We start from the raw sequence: 19,026 nt of genomic DNA, 5'->3' as shown, positions 1-19,026 counted from the left end.
TAGTAAATTATGATTTGATGGCTGGGCATCAGCCCCAGTGTTGAACAGTATTTGGACTATGATTACTTGCTGGCTTTGTCACAGTTGACATTAATTATTGATGGAAGTTTTAGAAATAGCGCATGTGCCAGGAGCGTTTCACTGGAACGCAGGCTGCCGGCAGGAGGGATGCTGAAGAGTGTGGGGGAAGAGGCACCTGTGGCTTGTTTATGTCTGTGAACAGGGAACCTGGACCCAGTGGGCTGTGTGGTAACTGTGTAAAGGACATGGTGTAACGGAAGGATGAACCGTCAGGCTTATTTCTATCGTGTTCCTCCCCAGGAATTACACCGAAGAAGCCAACTTCAGCCGGAACCAGCCAAGACGAAGGCTCTCCAGACTGTCATTGAAATGAAGGTAGGAGCTGAGCACATTTGTTCAAAAACAGCTGTGCCTTGTGAATTTTTTCTAACTTGATGGTACCTAACAAACATGTGAAATGAGCCTTGTGTTTTTCACTAGGCACCCTGGTGTGTGTTTTGCTTCTGCATCTTTTTGCCTTTCTGAGTGCATTTAATTTATTAGTCTTTTAATTAGGATGCGTTTCCTAGGCAAAAGAATAAAGGTATCAAGTATCCCTTGGCTGAAAGGAGCTGGGTTCATTTCCAAAGTATGGCAAATGCCTTTAGCCTTAAGGGAGGTTTTTGGTTTTGGGTTTTTTTTTTTTTTTTTAATGTGCTTTAAAAGTAAATTTCTAAAGCTAGAATAATCCCCCACCCCTGTTGATATTACAATGAAAAGATACCTTTGAGAAACTAGAATTTGACAAAAGAGAAGCTATTTTAAATGTATCATAATAGAAAATAATCAGAATTATACTATCAGCAAAATTTACTTTTCAAAGAAAAATACTTTCTTATGACTCCAGTATTTTCTCCTTAAAAAAGTCTGGAGGTAACAATAATTTATTAAATACAAAGTATTCTATTTGGCAATGGAGGCAAAGACATAAACTAAAGGAATTAAAAATTTTTTTTCTGAGTGAATTTAGGGCATGTATAAAACAATGAAGTAAATGAAGGCCAAGCTATAATCTGTGATTAAGAAGCAAATCTAAATGGAACACAGTTGCTTGTCCAGTATCTATTGGAAGTTTTTTTACTTCCATTTTTTGCCAGAAGGAAGCAAACATTTAAAATATTTGTCTTAAGTATAACTAATTCTTGATTTAAATTGTTCTACTAAGAAAAATGCTTTTGTAATGGAGCTGTTTGCAGCCTGCAAATTCCATACTTGTGTTTAATACTCAGAGTTTCCTGGACACTATTGGCCTACAAGAACATTCTGAAGCTTGCTGATAGGATAATGAGTTTTCTGTCTTTCTTGCAACACATGATTTTGAGTTGTCTGCCCAAAATTTCCCAAGTCCTAGGGAAAAAGAAACAAACATGAACTATTAAATTCTTAGTATGTACAGTTCTGACTTGGGATTTTTTTTCATAGTCTTTATAGTGTTTTGTCTTTATCCAGGTGAAGTGTGTGTGTGTGTGTGTGTGTGTGTGTGTGTAAATAGTATAGAACATTGGCTTTAAACTGTGTGTCTCTCAAGTAAGGTTACATGAGTCAAAGCACTCATAATGTATTTTCAGCAAATTGGCTTGAAAAGAATCATTAAAGATAACAAATACTAATAAGATTAAAAATAACTATTGATGTAGCTTACAAATTGTTTTAAATTTATATGATTTTGTAACTTATTTTGAAAAGATACTTATTCTACATTTGGGGGACGGTGGTTTGTTTATAATTGAGATTTCATCCTTATTTCACATTGCAACCAAGCTTGAAATTTGGTTAAGGCTTAAAAAAATTGAAAAAGGAGGAAAGACATAAAGAAAGATAAAAGAAAAGAAAGAAAAAGAAGAAAAAGCAAAAAAAGACAGAAGGACAAAAAACTTGACTTATTTTGCAAAGGGTAGCTCAGTCCTACTTGTCATCTACCTCCACATTCACCTCCCCAGTCCCCAACACAAACAGCATTAGAGAATTGGAGGTATATACAATATATTTCCAAATTATTATTTTTTTAAAAAAGTAAAAGTAAGTTAAAAAAATCTTTGGAGAAATCAGGAAGAGGCATCTCCCCTAATGTGGTGGGTATTTTCTTATTCAATATCTCTATCCGAAAACAACTATATTTGTTGGATTATAGTTTACTATTTCTAGCATCATGTCTTATTGGAAAATAAACAAAAAAATAATAAATATGAACACTCATTTAAACCATCTACATGGGAAGGAATGAAAAATGAAAACATGATTATTAGGGTAAATTCATATATACATGTTATCAGTAAATTGAGTCTAGAATTTTTCTTTTTACTGTATTCTAATGATGCTGATTTATAGACATAGGAACATGTTTTTAAGACAAAGATCGATATATATACATATATATCACTATATATATGTATACATATATATATGCAGATTTATACATGTATATATATATAGATCTTCATTTGACTTAAGATCATGTTTCTGTGTCTACATATATATATATGTATATAAACATATATAAAATGCAAAAAATTGAATTGTTTTTGTATATATGTATGTGTATACATACATATATATTTACACACACACATATACATAAATACACACACAACTCAATTTTTGCACAAATATATATATTTATGCATATGTCAGGAAACTGAGCTTGAGTTTTTCTGTTGTCTTTTTTGGTGCTTATTAATTTACAAATTGAATACCTTATGTTTTATCAGTGGAGAAGTCTGGGTCCCATTAGCATCTATATTCAACACACCTAAATTGAATTATGGAGGCAGCTGGTGGAGGGTCATCTTCTTGGCCATGTGTGTAGCTTGTGACAGGCTGTGATCTCATCCGATTTCATGCATTAGAAATTGGAGGAAATGTTCGAAACCAATATTGTGGGCCTCAGAGTTGAGTACCAAACTGGCCTTTAAACCTGGAAGATAAAACTTGGGACCCTCTTGTATCTTAACTTTAGGTAAACTTGAGTGTCATCTTGTGCCTTGACATTAGTGTCATCTAGTGTGGTGGCAAAATCTAAAATTAAAAAGAGTTTTCTTAGAGTAAATAAAGCTCCTTGGTTTCAGGGAGATAAGAGATAAGATATTTCTACTTGTCTCTTACTACTTAGAGAGAAACTAAGAGTGAATTTCTGAACCTCCATCATCCCCACCTACACACTTTGCACCAACTCAAGCAAGGTGTTTGTTATGAAAGTCTACAAAATCTTGCCTAAATCCATGCACGATTTAAAACCACAGCCTTGTAGCTCTAGTAGATCTCTGTGTACCCCTCTGGACTTGGATTGTTGAGAGAGAGTATGTCTCCATGGAGTGAATGCTTGAGAGGCCACCTTCCTGCATCAAAGCAGAGGTAGTTCTCTTGCAGATGTCAGTGACATCTGCTGCCAGCCAGTTGAGCCAGGGGGCTAAAATCACCTGAATGAAAATGAAAGGAAGCAAAGTGAGTAAAGTTATTTGTAATCTGTCTTCCTGCAGGAATCTCCAAGTTTTAATTTTGATCCTGATTTGATCTGGCAGGTATGTTCCAAATTTGCGCTTAGAACACTGTGTGTTTCTTGAAAAAATTTAATTTCTTGTAGATGTTGTGATGCTCCATCTTTTCTTGATATTCTGTCTAAAGATTCTGTACCAAGTTCCCCTTTTCTCCTCTTAGGGACAACTGTCAGTAAGAAAGGCAGTTAAAAGGCTTTTGTCATGTTTCTTAAATGCTAATTACTCTGAAAGAATGTGTTTCTAACCTGTTTTTGCTATAAATTTGACATGACATGAACATGATGTCCAAAAGTTTCACTTTCTTGGATTCATTTGTAAAATTTTACCCATTTATTTAAAAAAGAACATGAATTACAGTAATGGCAGTATTTGTCAGATAACCTCAAAGCTTTTTTTCTTTGTTAGATTTTCAGTCTCTTAGAAGTTCTAACTAATTCAAAGTGGCCAAATCCAAAAGGAAATTTATTGGCTCTCACTTACCTGGAAAAAGTCAGTTATTGCTTCAGGCATAGCCTGATTCAGGCTCAAAAGGTAGTAGTAGCTCCTGTTTTCTTTCATCCCATTTCTGATCTTAGCTTTCAGCTTCTCCCTGCCTATCTGAGAAAGATGGCTGTAGCAGCTCCAAAAACCACAGAAGGAAGAGAAGGGAGAATGTTACGTTTTTTTAAAAAAGCAAAAATTCAACCCATTCTAGAACAAGGGTTCTTGTTAAGTTGGGAGTGAAGATTTATGCTTTAACTTAACAGTCCAGATTGAAAAGAGAATGCATGGTGGTCCTTCGTTCTCATTTGTTTAATCCATTAAAATGATGCTTATTCATCAAGGAAAACAACTTTCCAGTAGCATAATAGAAATTATCAAAGTTTCAGCAGAATTTATCAAATGGAACATATATGAGTGGCATAAAGATTTTGGTGAAAGTTGCAGAAAATATATTTGATCTGGTGAACTTGTTAACTAAAGTGGATTAAGAAGCCAGGGCCTCTGACATCCTAGGTGTCATGGAAGACCTGGGGTGATATTGTTCCCATGTTCCCTCCCAGAGGAACAAATGGAATTAGTGATCAAAATCCCTAGAGGGACACTGATACAAGACAGTTGGGAAGTGCAAAGTTAGAAGTTACTGTGTCCCATTAAGAAAAAATGAGGGCTAGGGACATAGCTCGGTTGGTAGAGTGCTTGCCTTGCATGCACAAGGCCCTGGGATTGATCCCCAGCACTCCCCCGCCCCCCCCAATAAAAAAGAAAAGAAAAAAAATGAGGGGATTGGAGAGAGGGAGTTATCCTGGTGGGGGTCACTGGAGGGACTGCCTTGTAATTCATTAATATCTACCTCTCTTTAGGGTGTTTTCCTGTAATGTATTTTCTTTTACAGTAAAGGTTTAAAAGCAATGGGTATCAAGCAAATATTTAATAAAAACATACAACATTAAATAGAAGACCAATAAATGTAACAACAACAACAACAAAAGAAGCCAAGCCTAAAGCCACTAAGAAACAATATTTCTGTTGGTAACTAAAGTAAGGATTGAGGGTATTTAGCTTTTTAGTCATGTGACTAGTTTAGGCATTAGTATTCCCTGAATGACATTTGTCCCCATCAACCTTTTCTTTTCTTTTCCTGGAACTGGGTAATAAGCAAATAAGCAGCACAAGATTGACCTTGACTAAGCTGCTGAAGTATAACTGTGCTGTTTGTGAAAGAATGTGACTTTGCATTCAGGTGGGGAAGTTGACTTTTGTGATAAAAACTAAGGACTGCACCTTGTTTTTGTGCTCACACAGATGACAGCTCTTTTCTGTGGGGCTGATCTGCATTGGGTTAAGTTTTCCATAGGAGGTTTATTGATCTTTTGGTTAAATTCAACCATTCAGTTCTATGAGGGATAGAAGGGATGCACCAGAACAACATGAAGCCCAGAGCTTGACAACGTGCCTGAGGTCACACAGCTAGGAAGAGAAAGAGTTTGAACCCAAACCTAGACTGTGTATCACAACCCAATAACCTTCATGAACTTACTGGATCCTGGGTTTTAGTCAGAGATGCTATGAAGTGGCTGCCATATTTCTTTTTGCTCTGGGCTCTACTTTGGTTTATTTCGCTCATCTAAGAGTCTGTTTGGGGTCATAATTAAAATTATTTCTTCTTTCAGGATGCTGTATTTCTAGGAAGTGTATCCAAATCCAGTTTTTCTAGTGAAACCAATCAAGATAGCTTTTAGGCCTTAAGAATATGGCCCTTACCATGTGTGGTGGCACAAGCCTATAATCCCAGCAGCTTAGGAAGCTGAGGCAGGAGGATCCTGAGTTCAAAGTGGGCCTCAGCAATTTATTGAGGCCCTAAGCAACACAGCAAGACCCTGTGTCTAAATAAAAATTAAAAAAAACAAAAACAAAAACCCTGAAAACAGCCTGGGGCTGTGACTCAGTGGCTAAATGCCCCTAGGTTCAAATTCCTGGTACACACACACACAAAAATATGGCCCCTCTTCTCGTGGTTCAGATATAGAGGAGCTGCCTAGTATGAGAGGTCCTGGGTTCAATCTCTAGCACTGAACACATATAAAAGAATATGGTCCTGTCCTTTTGTGGATATTAAATAATAGCAATAAGACAGTATCTGTAATGGCAACAATGCCACCTGAGCCACCCTTGACACCTCAATGGCACTATCACACATGGGGGTGAGGCGCTTGCAGTAAATCTGTGAATATTCATAACTGTACTCATTCCACAGATGAAAAAGCTGTGACTTAGAATAACCAACCTGCTCAAAATCCTACTGCTAGGGAGTTGGCAAAATTGGAGCACAAGTTTCTTCCCAAAGCTCTTGTTTTCTCTTCATCTCCTGTCTGATTTTACTGAAGATAGCCTGTCGGTTCAACTGGTTGTTCTTTCAACATTTATTTTGGAAATTATACACTGAGTTTTGCATCATAGAAAAGGTAGAGGGCCAGAGATGCCTATTTGATGTATTTTGATAGGCACAGAACTATACTTCGTGCTATAGGGCAATACTGATGCATTTTACATGAATCTGTTATCAAGCCTCCAAATAAGTTTCCAAATATGTATCCTATAGCCAGCATATGCCCTGTTTCCCCCTCTGGATTTTAATTCTTGGTCTGAAGGCCCCCAACCCATTTTTAAAACAGTGTGGAGTGATAAATTGTTCCAATTTATAAAACCTTGTGTTTTTGATGGGCACTATCTATTTATAATACCAGAATTATCCCTTAGCTTATTTTTTTTTCCTTTGGGAGATGTCCTCATCTTCTCATCTTTCAACTTAAAAGTTAAATGGGACAATTTTTTAAACTATTTTACTTAAATAAGGGGAAAAATGTGGGTTTTTAGTGATGGCCAAAAAAAGTAAAATGTCAAGTTAAATGTTAGCTCTGGATGATATATGGTTGTCCTTTAGAAACAAGTAAGAATAAAAAATGACATTTCTTTCCATTTTTGCTCAAAGTCTTCTTATGATATGAATGAATCTAAATGTTTGGCTGAGTTGCCAGTTTATAATGCCTGCTATTAATTCGGTTAGTTTGTGTGAATATAACTCCTGAAATTAAATCACAAACACTAGTGTTTACTGAGCAACTATTTTGTGTCTAGATCCATGGTGGGCCTTTCAGAAAAACTGAACCTTCAGTCTTTAATGTACTAATGGAAAGAAGTGTGTACACCAGGTTATAAAAGTAACCTAAGAAGGGCAAGATGAGCTATGGGGATTCAAAGAATATCAAGTAGAAGAGAGCTGGGAATGCTTCTTGGAGGAGGTAACATTTGAGGAGGATCTTGAAAAGTTGTCTTTTTTAAAATATTTTTTTTTTAGTTATAGATGGACACAATACCTTTACTTTATTTGTTTATTTTTATGTGGTGCTGGGAACCGAACTCAGTGCCTCACGCATGCTAGGCAAGTGCTCTACCACTGAGCCACAACCCCAGCCCACTGAAAAGTTGTCTTGATTTTGGTAAAGAAGTATGGTTTATAAATGGTGGGAACCATTGTAGCAAAGACAAGAAGGCTAGAAAGTTTAAAGAGAGTCTGGGGAAGAGCACATTATTCAGTTTGGCTGAGAGAAGGAAGAAACCATGAGAATTTAGAAGGAAAGCGACAATAAAGATAAAAGTTGAAATTGTGAGCTTGAAAGCAAACATATAGTAGATAGGAACACCATGGCCAAATGTGGTCTCTAAAGAGATTAAGGACAATGACAACTCCTAACTACAATTATTGAGAAAACTAGAAACAGCACACATAACCAACCTCAGAAATGAAAGGGAGGCATAACTATATACATAGTAACACTAAGAAAAGAAGATTTTATTAGCAATCTTATGTTAATAGAAATGAAATGTTAGGTGAATGCTAAGTTCTTTAGAGAATACAACTTGTCAAAACTGCAAAAGAAATAGAATATCCATGTAGTCCTATATACTACAAAATGATTTTATAATTAGAAATTTTGCCATCAAAAGAAATTAAAAACCTTAAAATCCAAACAAAAAGACTACATGTCCTGATTGCTTCTTCAGTGAATTGTACCAAATGCTTGAGGAAGTAATTAAATAACTCATAAAGAGACTTCTGGAATAGAAAGAGAACTCTTACCATCTGCTTTTGAGACCAGCATAAACTTGATCTTAATGCCCAATAAAGACATCATAAGAAAGGAAATTACAAGTAATAACCTGAATAAACATGGATACAAAATATCTTAATGAACTAAGACATTAGTGAAAAATAACATAACCAAATTGTGTTTATTGTAGGACTGTAAAAACAGACTAGTGTTTGGATATCAATCAATGTTATTCACCACAATTAGTGGGATAAAGAAAATGAATCAGTATAATTTAAGAAGATGCAGACAAAGCATTTAATATAAGATCTATCCCCTGCCCCATCCACCCCAAAAAACTTTTAAGAAAATCAGATTAGAAGTGGTGGATTTTTTTAATCTAATAAGGGGTAGCTACAAGAAAGCTATCGAAAATAACATATTTAATAGTAAAATGCTGAGAGTTTTCCCCACGCTATAAGAAACAAGACAAGAATATCTGTTGCCATTACTTCTGTTCAACAATGTTTTGGACACCCTAGGTATGAAAATTATAAAGGAATAAATAAAACCTTTTTTATCACATAAAAAAGCCTTTATCACATAAAAAGGCCTCATAATTATATATGAAGAAAATTTCAATTTACATATAACTATTAGATTAACCAATGAATTTAGCCAAATGATTAGTCAGTGTTTAAAAATGAATATTAGTTATAATTATAAAATGAAATTTAGAAAACAATATCACAGTATTAACAAACCCAATACATCTAGGAGCAAATCACACAGCAGTTATTATAAGACCTAATTTAAGTGGAAAGGTACGAACATAACTAAATGTACAATAACGAAAATCTTGAAACAAATGAAGTAGCCATCAGCCATCATCTAGGGCAATGAGAAGGATCAACCTGTTTCTGTGACACCATGATTAAATACCAGTTCCAAAATAATCTTGAAAGAAGCTAAATACAAAAGAACATATATAATATGATTCAGTTTGTATGTGTTCCTGAAACAATCAAAACTAATTAGTGATGTTTGATGTCTAGATAGTAGTTAATTTGGAGGAAGAGGGAGATTGTGGAACTCAGGAGGGCCAGGAAAGAGTACAGATTATATTCTGTTTCATGATCTGGTTGGCATGAAACCAGCTGTGTTCACTTTGTCCTAATTCATCATGCCCCAAACCTATGATTTGGGTACTTTTTTATGTACAATAACTTTAATTGAAATATTTACTTAAAAATAAAGGTACAACTCAAGAAAAAACTAGTAACATAATTAAAAATTGGGCAAAGGATTTGAGTTGACTTTTCTTTTTCTTCTTTTTTTATTGATTTAAAAAATGACAGCAGAATGCATTACAATTCTTTTTACACATATATGCCACAATTTTTCATATCTGCTTGTATATAAAATATGTTGACACCCAATTCATGTCTTCATACAGGTACTTTGGATAATGATGTCTATCACATTCCACCATCCTTGCTAATCCCCTGTCCCTCCCTTTCCCTCCCACCCCTCTGCCTTATCTAGAATTTTAGTTGACTTTTCTTCAAGGAAAATATACAAATAAGAAAAAAAAAAGGATGTGTGAAATTATTATCATTAAAATAATGCAAATCAAAATCATAATTAGATATAACTTATCCCCCACTATTACAACTAAAATTAAACAACAACAGACAAGAATGAGTGTTAGGGAAAGATGCGGGAAAATTTGGAACCCCCAAATATTAATGTGGAAATGTAAAATGGCACAGTACCACTTGGAAAACTGTCAATTCTTCAAGATGTTAAACATAGAGCCGGGCACAGTGAAGCATGCCTGTAATCCAGGAGGTTGGGAGACCAAGGCAGGAGGAGTAGCTAGTTCAAAGCCAGCCTCAGCAAAAGCAGGGTGCTAAGCAATTCAGTGAAACCCTTTCTCTAAATAACATAAAAAAAATAGGGCTGGGATTTGGTTCAGTGGTTGAGTGCCCCTGAGTTCAATCTCTAGTACCAAAACAAATAAATAAAACCATAAAGATAGCACAGGACCCAGAAATGCCATTCCTAGGTACATACTCAAAAGAATAAAATTCATATGTCCACACAAAAACCTGTGCACAAATGCTCACATCCCTATTATTTATAATAACTAAAAATCTAAAACAACCTAATGTATAACATCCATTATATGAAGAACTAAAATATGTAAATCCATACAGTGGAATATTGTTTTGCAATAAAAAGTAATGAAATACTGCTGTATGTTATAACATGGATGAACCCTGAAAACCTTGAAAGAAGCCAGTCATAGATGACCACATATCATCTGATTATATTAAATGTCCAAAATAGCCATATTGGAGACAGAAAGTTGATGAGTGATTTCTAGGAGATGGGGAAGTGGAGAAGAGGAGCTATTGCTAAGGGACACAAGACTTTTTTGTGGTGAAAATATTCTGGATTTAGATAGTGTGGATGGTTACACCAACCACTGAATCGCCCACTTTGAAGAGGTGAATTTTACGATGTGTTATATCCCAATAAACTGTTATTTAAAATTAAAATATTACACAGGAAATGACCAATAATTTTGATTACTTTAAGTAAAAAACAGAAGGATACAATAAGCAACTAGGAGATATATTCCTCAGACTTACAGTTGAGATATAATTCTTGGTATAAAAAGGCAATATTTATCAATGTGCAATTAAAACTTGGGGCAAAATATATCAATGTTGGCATTCAATCTGGTTGGGAAGTTAAGGTTTTTTTTTTCTTTTCCCTTTGATCTTCATGTTTTTAGTAATGTGTATTAACTATGTAGGAATGATCAGGAGTTATTATTTAGAAAAAAACAAAACTGTTAAAGGAAAAACCATCATAAAAATCTTAAAAGTGCACACTTTTCTTCTTTAATTCTTGTTTTTTTTTTTTTTTGTTGTTGTTGTTTTTCTGAACTGAGAAGGCTCCATAGGAAGAAGGTTAGATTATTTATGAAAATAGAGACCCTATACTCCAGATTTTTCATTTGTAAAATGGGGTCCATGCTACCAGTCTGTAGAGGTTTATGATGGGGATTAAAAAGGACTAAGGTATGGGAGAATCCTGGCACATAACAGATATTCAAGGAATCCCTTTCCTCTTCATCCCTTCTCTTTTTTTAAATTTTATTTTGTTTTAATATTTATTTTTTTAGGTGTAGTTGGACACAATGCCTTTTTAAAATTTATTTATTTTTATGGGGTGCTGAGGATCAAACCCAGGGCCTCACATGTGAGGTGAGCGCTCTACTGCTGAGCCACAACCCCAGCCCCATCCCTTCTCTTTTAGTCTTGAAATTTAATTGTATCTGTTTAAAAAAAAAAAAAAAAAGAGGTTATATTTGAGCAAGGACCATTGGAGAAGGAACTAAATAAGCTTATTTCAGGGACAGCTCTGAATACACATAGTTCCATGCTGAAAAGACTTTAAATTTTTTTTAAAATTGTTTATAGACCTTTATTTTATTTATTTATTTTTATGTGGTGCTGAGGATCGAACCCAGTGCCTCACACATGCCAGGCAAGCGCTGTACCACTGAGCCACAACCCCAGTCCCTCCATGTTGAAAAGACTTTAAAAGTATCTTTGAAAGGAGAAAATAGCAGAGTGGGGAAGAAAACCCAGACCCAGAAGATCTGTGGCATAATAAATGACCTAGAGACTTATCTTTCTTCCTTTTGGGCATTTGGCAAGTCACTGTCCCCTCTGGCTCCTATTATTCTCATTTGGCAAATTAAGGAATTGGATTAAGTGTCTTCCTTTAAAAATTCTACAGTTTGGAGGCTCTGTGACTGGGATTTTGATTCTCAACGGGCCCTCCTGGGGAGTCTAAGTTGATGTGACATTCTTGCAATGTTTAAATCTGAGCTTTGTTTGTTCTGTCTTGGCCTACTGTGGCCAGGCCAGCAGCCCCCCTGCTCACTCTCTTGCTGGTGCTCAGTTCCCAGCATGGTGTTTATTTAGGGATTGCAATTTCCTTACTGGCGTGCGCCCCCGCCAGCAGGGTTGAAAAGTCAACCACAGGCCTCATGTGAACTTCCCCTTTCAAGTTGCAGTAATGACAGTGTACCAACCAACACAAGCCTCATCCCTAAGGCATGGTCCAGTTTCCACATCCATCAGGCCACACTGGTGACTTGGGGTGGCCTGAATTCCATAGACGCCTGTTGCTTTTTCCATGAGACAGAATGGTTGAACATAGAAGGATTTGTGGTATGTTTTGGAGATCCTAAGAAAGAGGCCCCAAGCCCAATGAGGAGATTGGTTCAAAGGAATAAGAAGAGCAAGTTCAGGTTGCTGGAAGTCCAGTGAGATTCTTTACTAAATCTTTTCATCAAGAGCATTGGAAGAGAAATAGAGGGGTCAGGTATCCATCTTTTTAGGCTCCCCAAAATGTATTAGCTGTGTTGTAAATGAGTATTTCACGGAATTACTGCTATTCTCAGAGAATGGGCAGCTGTAATTCAAATTCTGTTTGTATTCAGACATATGTGTAAGATAACATCCAATCCATCCTTAGGGAGGGTGGTGCTACACACATGGAGGGACTACCTACTCATCTGGAAGCAGTTTCTGAAACTTTTTTTCCTCCTTTTCCTTTCTCCCCAACCTCTTCACTATTTCTCTTGACCTTGCTCTGTGATCTTTAGAGGAAAAGTACTATGTGGGAGAAAGAACCAGAATAGCTCAGCTTTTAGGTGGCACACCTTCTCTGAAACCAGTCTTTCCTGAGGTTGGCCTGGGTACAGCAAGGTCCCGTATGTGTCCTACTCTGAACTGTTCCAAGGAAGGCTGTTGAGGAAACTATTTCAGTTTACTAAAGAGGAATCCTTGGACAGGTTATTTACCATCAATATGTCTCTTGATCTGTTACGTGGGTAAAATATGTCCTTAACTCATGGGTTTGGGGGAAGTGAGATTTTTCTTTAAGTAATCAATACACATCAGCTGCTGTTGGTTTTGTTTTGTGTTTTATTTTTTTGCTTGTAGATGGACACAATACATTTATTATTTATTTTTTATGCGGTGCTGAGGATGGAACCCAGTGCTTCACATGTGCTAAGCAAGGGCTCTACCACTGAGCCCACAACCCCAGCCTGGTTGTTGTTGTTTTTAACATATTTTTAATACCAGAATGGAAAATACTGTTTGTTTCTGTCCAGTGCTATTCCTTTCTGCATATTCAGATAATGCAAATTTTTTGATATTTTAAACATTTTTCTAAATGAGAAATAAAACAGGAAGAAAAAAAGACATAAAAGATAAATCTTTTGATGTTATATTTCCCCCAGTCTGAGGAATTTGCAAATAATACAGATTTTTTTGTGTCTCCCTCTCCTGAAAGAAGTGATTATCTAGGGAATGAGTAAAAATTACTGATGACAAAGTTTTTACTCCATAGATGATTCTGATGCATTTAGTCCACAGAATGGTACTGTGGAGACTTCGCTTTAGTGTGTGTCTCAGGCCAATTGAAATGATTTTCAATTAGCCAGTGCTCCCTTCTGTGTGTTGGCAATGTAGAAAGTTCTTCATTTTCAAGCAACTTTTTATGCCAGACAGATAGATACCCAGCTTAGAGGCACATGTACAGAGTGCTATATTGGTTATTAAAATATTGAAATACTTTCACAGATACCTCAAACTCTCAGAGTGCCCCCAATCCAGCCCTTACCCTGGGATCCTGAAATTCAGCAATTAAAGAGCTTACTGCAGGGACCCCCTAAATCTAGTTCCAGTGTAACCAAATGGTATCGTTTGATTGTTCTTTTTCTGTTCCATAGTGGTTGTTGAATGACTTAGCAGTCACCCTTGACCCCATGGGATTTAATATACTGGGGTTTCTTTTCTAGTTTTGATAACATGGTTTCATGTCCAGTTTTGGTAACACAGCTTCATTGAAACTGCCCTCATATCACCAATGACATTCTCAACTTTTCTTTGATTTCCCTTCCATCTCAAAACTATTCAGCCTCTTATTTTTTTGAGACTTTCCATAATTTCCATTAATTTTTGCCCCTGTTTTATCCTGGTAATGATTCCACTGGTTTTTCTTTTCTTTTTTTTTTAATTTTTTATTGTTGGTTGTTTAAAACATTACAAATTTCTTGATATATCATATTTCACACTTTGATTCAAGTGGGTTATGAACTCCCATTTTTACCCCATTTACAGATTGCAGAATTACATCAGTTACACATCCATTGATTTACATATTGCCATACTAGTGTCTGTTGTGTTCTGCTGTCTTTCCTATCCTCTACTATCCCCCCTCCCCTCCCCACCCCTCGCATCCCCTCTTCTCTCTCTACCCCCTCTACTGTCATTCATTTCTCCCCCTTGTATTATTTTTCCCTTTCCCCTCACTTCCTCTTGTATGTACTTTTGTATAACCCTGAGGGTCTCCTTCCATTTTCATGCAATTTCCCTTCTCTCTCCCTTTCCCTCCCACCTCTCATCCCTGTTTAATGTTAATCTTCTTCTCCTGTCCCTACTCTGTTCTTAGTTACTCTCCTTATATCAAAGAAGACATTTGGCATTTGTTTTTTAGGGATTGGCTAGCTTCACTTAGCATAATCTGCTCTAATGCCATCCATTTCCCTGCAAATTCTATGATTTTTGTCATTTTTTAATGCAGAGTAATACTCCATTGTGTATAAATGCCACATTTTTCTTATCCATTCGTCTATTGAAGGGCATCTAGGTTGGTTCCACAGTCTTGCTATTGTGAATTGTGCTGCTATGAACATCGATGTAGCGGTGTCCCTGTAGCATGCTCTTTTTAGGTCTTTAGGGAATAGACCGAGAAGGGGAATAGCTGGGTCAAATGGTGGCTCCATTCCCAGCTTTCCAAGAAATCTCCATACTGCTTTCCAAATTGGCTGCACCAATTTGCAGTCCCACCAGCAGTGTACAAGTGTACCCTTTTCCCCACATCCTCGCCAGCATTTGTTGTTGTTTGACTTCATAATGGCTGCCAATCTTACTGGAGTGAGATGGTATCTTAGGGTGGTTTTGATTTGCATTTCTCTGACAGCTAGAGATGGTGAGCATTTTTTCATGTACTTGTTGATTGACTGTATGTCCTCCTCTGAGAAGTGTCTGTTCAGGTCCTTGGCCCATTTGTTGATTGGGTTGTTTGTTTTCTTATTGTCTAATTTTTTGAGTTCTTTGTATACACTGGATATTAGGGCTCTATCTGAAGTGTGAGGAGTAAAGATTTGTTCCCAGGGTGTAGGCTCTCTATTTACCTCTCTTATTGTTTCTTTTGCTGAGAAAAAACTTTTTAGTTTGAGTAAGTCCCATTTGTTGATTCTAGTTATTAACTTTTGTGCTATGGTGTCCTATTGAGGAATTTGGAGCCCGACCCCACCGAATGTAGATCGTAGCCAACTTTTTCTTCTATCAGACGGCGTGTCTCTGATTTGATATCAAGCTCCTTGATCCATTTTGAATTAACTTTTGTGCATGGTGAGAGAAAGGGATTCAGTTTCATTTTGTTGCATATGGATTTCCAGTTTTCCCAGCACCATTTGTTGAAGATGCTATCCTTCCTCCATTGCATGCTTTTAGCCCCTTTATCAAATATAAGATAGTTGTAGTTTTGTGGATTGGTTTCTGTGTCCTCTATTCTGTACCATTGGTCCACCCGCCTGTTTTGGTACCAGTACCATGCTGTTTTTGTTACTATTGCTCTGTAGTATAGTTTGAAGTCTGGTATCGCTATACCGCCTGATTCACACTTCCTGCTTAGCATTGTTTTTGCTATTCTGGGTCTTTTATTTTTCCATATGAATTTCATGATTGCTTTCTCTATTTCTACAAGAAATGCCGTTGGGATTTTGATTGGCATTGCATTAATCCTATAGAGAACTGTTGGTAATATCGCCATTTTGATGATGTTAGTTCTGCCTATCCATGAACAGGGTATATTTTTCCATCTTCTAAGATCTTCTTCTATTTCTCTCTGTAGGGTTCTGTAGTTTTCACTGTATAAGTCTTTCACCTCTTTTGTTAGGTTGATTCCCAAGTATTTTATTTTTTTTGAAGATATTGTGAATGGAGTGGTTGTCCTCATTTCCATTTCAGAGGATTTGTCGCTGATATACAGGAATGCCTTTGATTTATGCGTGTTGATTTTATATCCTGCCACTTTGCTGAATTCATTTATTAGCTCTAATAGTTTCTTTGTAGACCCTTTTGGGTCTTCTAGGTATAGAATCATGTCATCTGCAAATAGTGATAATTTAAGTTCTTCTTTTCCTATTTTTATGCCTTTAATTTCTTTCGTCTGTCTAATTGCTCTGGCCAGTGTTTCGAGAACTATGTTGAACAGAAGTGGAGAGAGAGGGCATCCCTGTCTTGTTCCAGATTTTAGAGGGAATGCCTTCAATTTTTCTCCATTCAGAATGATGCTAGCCTGAGGCTTAGCATAGATTGCTTTTACAATATTGAGGTATGTTCCTGTTATCCCTAGTTTTTCTAGAGTTTTGAACATAAAGGGATGCTGTACTTTGTCGAATTGTTTTTCTTCATCTATCGAGATGATCATATGGTTCTTATTTTAAGTCTATTGATGTGGTGAATAACATTTATTGATTTCCGTATATTCAACCAGCCTTGCATCCCAGGGATGAATCCTACTTGATCATGGTGCACAATTTTTTTGATATGTTTTTGTATCCGATTCGCCAGAATTTTATTGAGGATATTTGCATCTAGGTTCATTAGAGATATTGGTCTGTAGTTTTCTTTCTTTGAGGTGTCTTTGTCTGGTTTAGGTATCAGGGTGATGTTGGCCTCGTAGAATGAATTTGGAAGTTCTCCCTCTTTTTCTATTTCCTGAAGTAGCTTGAAAAGTATTGGTATTAGTTCCTCTTTAAAGGTTTTGTAAAACTCTGCTGTATACCCATCCGGTCCTGGGCTTTTCTTAGTTGGTAGTCTTTTGATGGTTTCTTCTATTTCCTCAATTGATATTGATCCGTTTAGGTTGTCTATATCCTCCTGACTCAATCAGGGCAGATCATATGACTTAAGAAATTTATCTATGCCTTCACTATCTTCTAATTTATTGGAGTATAAGGATTCAAAATAATTTTTGATTATCTTCTGTATTTCTGAAGTGTCTGTTGTGATATTGCCTTTTTCATCCCATATGCTAGTAATTTGAGTTCTCTCTCTTCTTCTCTTCGCTAGCATGGCTAAGGGTCTGTCGATTTTGTTTATTTTTTCAAAGAACCAACTTTTAGTTTTGTCAATTTTTTCAATTATTTCTTTTGTTTTGATTTCATTAATTTCAGCTCTGATTTTAATTATTTTTTGCCTTCTACTTCTTTTGCTGTTGTTTTGCTCTTCTTTTTCTAGGATTTTGAGATGAAGTGTGAGATCATTTATATGTTGGTTTTTTCTTTTTTTAAGGAATGAACTCCAAGCAATGAATTTTCCTCTTAGAACTGCTTTCAATGTGTCCCATAGATTCTGATATGTTGTGTCTGTGTTTTCATTTATCTCTAAGAATTTTTTAATTTCCTCCTTGATGTCTTCTATAACCCATTGATCATTCAGTAACCTATTGTTCATTCTCCAAGTGGTGTATGCTTTTTCCTTCCTTCTTTTATCGTTGATTTTCAGTTTCATTCCATTATGATCAGATAAGATGCATGGTATTATCTCTACTCCTTTATATTGTCTAAGAGTTGCCCTGTGACATAATATATGATCTATTTTTGAGAAGGATCCATGTGCTGCTGAGAAAAAAGTATAACTGCTTGATGTTGGGTGGTATATTCCATATATGTCAATTAAGTCTAGGTTATTAATTGTGTTATTGAGTTCTGTAGTTTCCTTATTCAACTTTTGTTTGGAAGATCTGTCCAGTGGCGAGAGAGGTGTGTTGAAGTCTCCCATGATTATTGTATGGTGGTCTATTAGACTCTTGAACTTGAGAAGAGTTTGTTTGATGAACATAGCTGCACCATTGTTTGGGGCATATATATTTATGATTGTTATGTCTTGTTGGTGTATGGTTCCCTTAAGCAGTATGTAGTGTCCCTCTTTATCCCTTTTGATTAACTTTGGCTTGAAATCTATTTTATTTGATATGAGTATGGACACTCCTGCTTGTTTCCGAAGTCCATATGAGTGATATGATTTTTCCCAGCCTTTCACCTTCAGTCTATGTATGTCTTTTCCTATCAAATGCGTCTCTTGTAGGCAGCATATTGTTGGGTCTTGTTTTGTGATCCATTCTACTAGCCTGTGTCTCTTAATTGGTGAGTTTAAGCCATTAACATTTAGGGTTATTATTGAGATATGGGTTGTTCTTCCAGCCATATTTGTTTATTTATGTTACTAAACATGGTTTGTTTTCCTCTTTGATTATTCCCCCCCCTTTACTGTCCTACCTCCCACTGTTGGTTTTCATTGTTATTTTCCATTTCCTCTTCCTGTAATGTTTTGCCGAGGATGTTTTGAAGAGATGGTTTTCTAGCTGCAAATTCTTTAAACTTTTGTTTATCGTGGAAGGTTTTAATTTCATCTTCCATCCTGAAGCTTAATTTCGCTGGATACACAATTCTTGGTTGGAACCCATTTTCTTTCAGTGTTTGAAATATGTTATTCCAGGATCTTCTAGCTTTCAGAGTCTGTGTTGAAAGATCAGCTGTTATCCTGATTGGCTTACCCCTAAATGTAATCTGCTTCCTTTCCCTTGTAGCTTTTAAAATTCTCTCCTTATTCTGCATGTTGGGCATCTTCATTATAATGTGTCTAGGTGTGGACCTCTTATGATTTTGCACATTCGGCGTCCTGTAGGCTTCTAGGATTTGGGATTCTGTCTCATTCTTCAAGTCTGGGAAGTTT

The 19,026-nt window shown here is 36.2% G+C and overlaps 1 protein-coding gene across 1 annotated transcript in view; it reads left to right on the top strand.

Moving 5' to 3' along the window:
- Nucleotides 1-282: 282 nt before the first annotated feature.
- LOC139704073 (ERC protein 2-like) overlaps nucleotides 283-19,026 on the top strand; it is a gene marked incomplete at its 3' end in the record, with an annotated part of 42,036 nt that continues 23,292 nt past the window's right edge. The window contains exon 1 of the mRNA XM_071607225.1: nucleotides 283-396. Coding sequence (XP_071463326.1) covers nucleotides 283-396 — 114 coding nt within the window. The remainder of the gene's footprint in view (nucleotides 397-19,026) is intronic.

The sequence above is a fragment of the Marmota flaviventris genome, unplaced genomic scaffold (assembly GCF_047511675.1).
Source record: "Marmota flaviventris isolate mMarFla1 unplaced genomic scaffold, mMarFla1.hap1 Scaffold_187, whole genome shotgun sequence".
In the NCBI taxonomy this organism is placed as follows: domain Eukaryota; kingdom Metazoa; phylum Chordata; class Mammalia; order Rodentia; family Sciuridae; genus Marmota; species Marmota flaviventris.
This window is presented reverse-complemented; position numbering and strand designations above follow the sequence as displayed.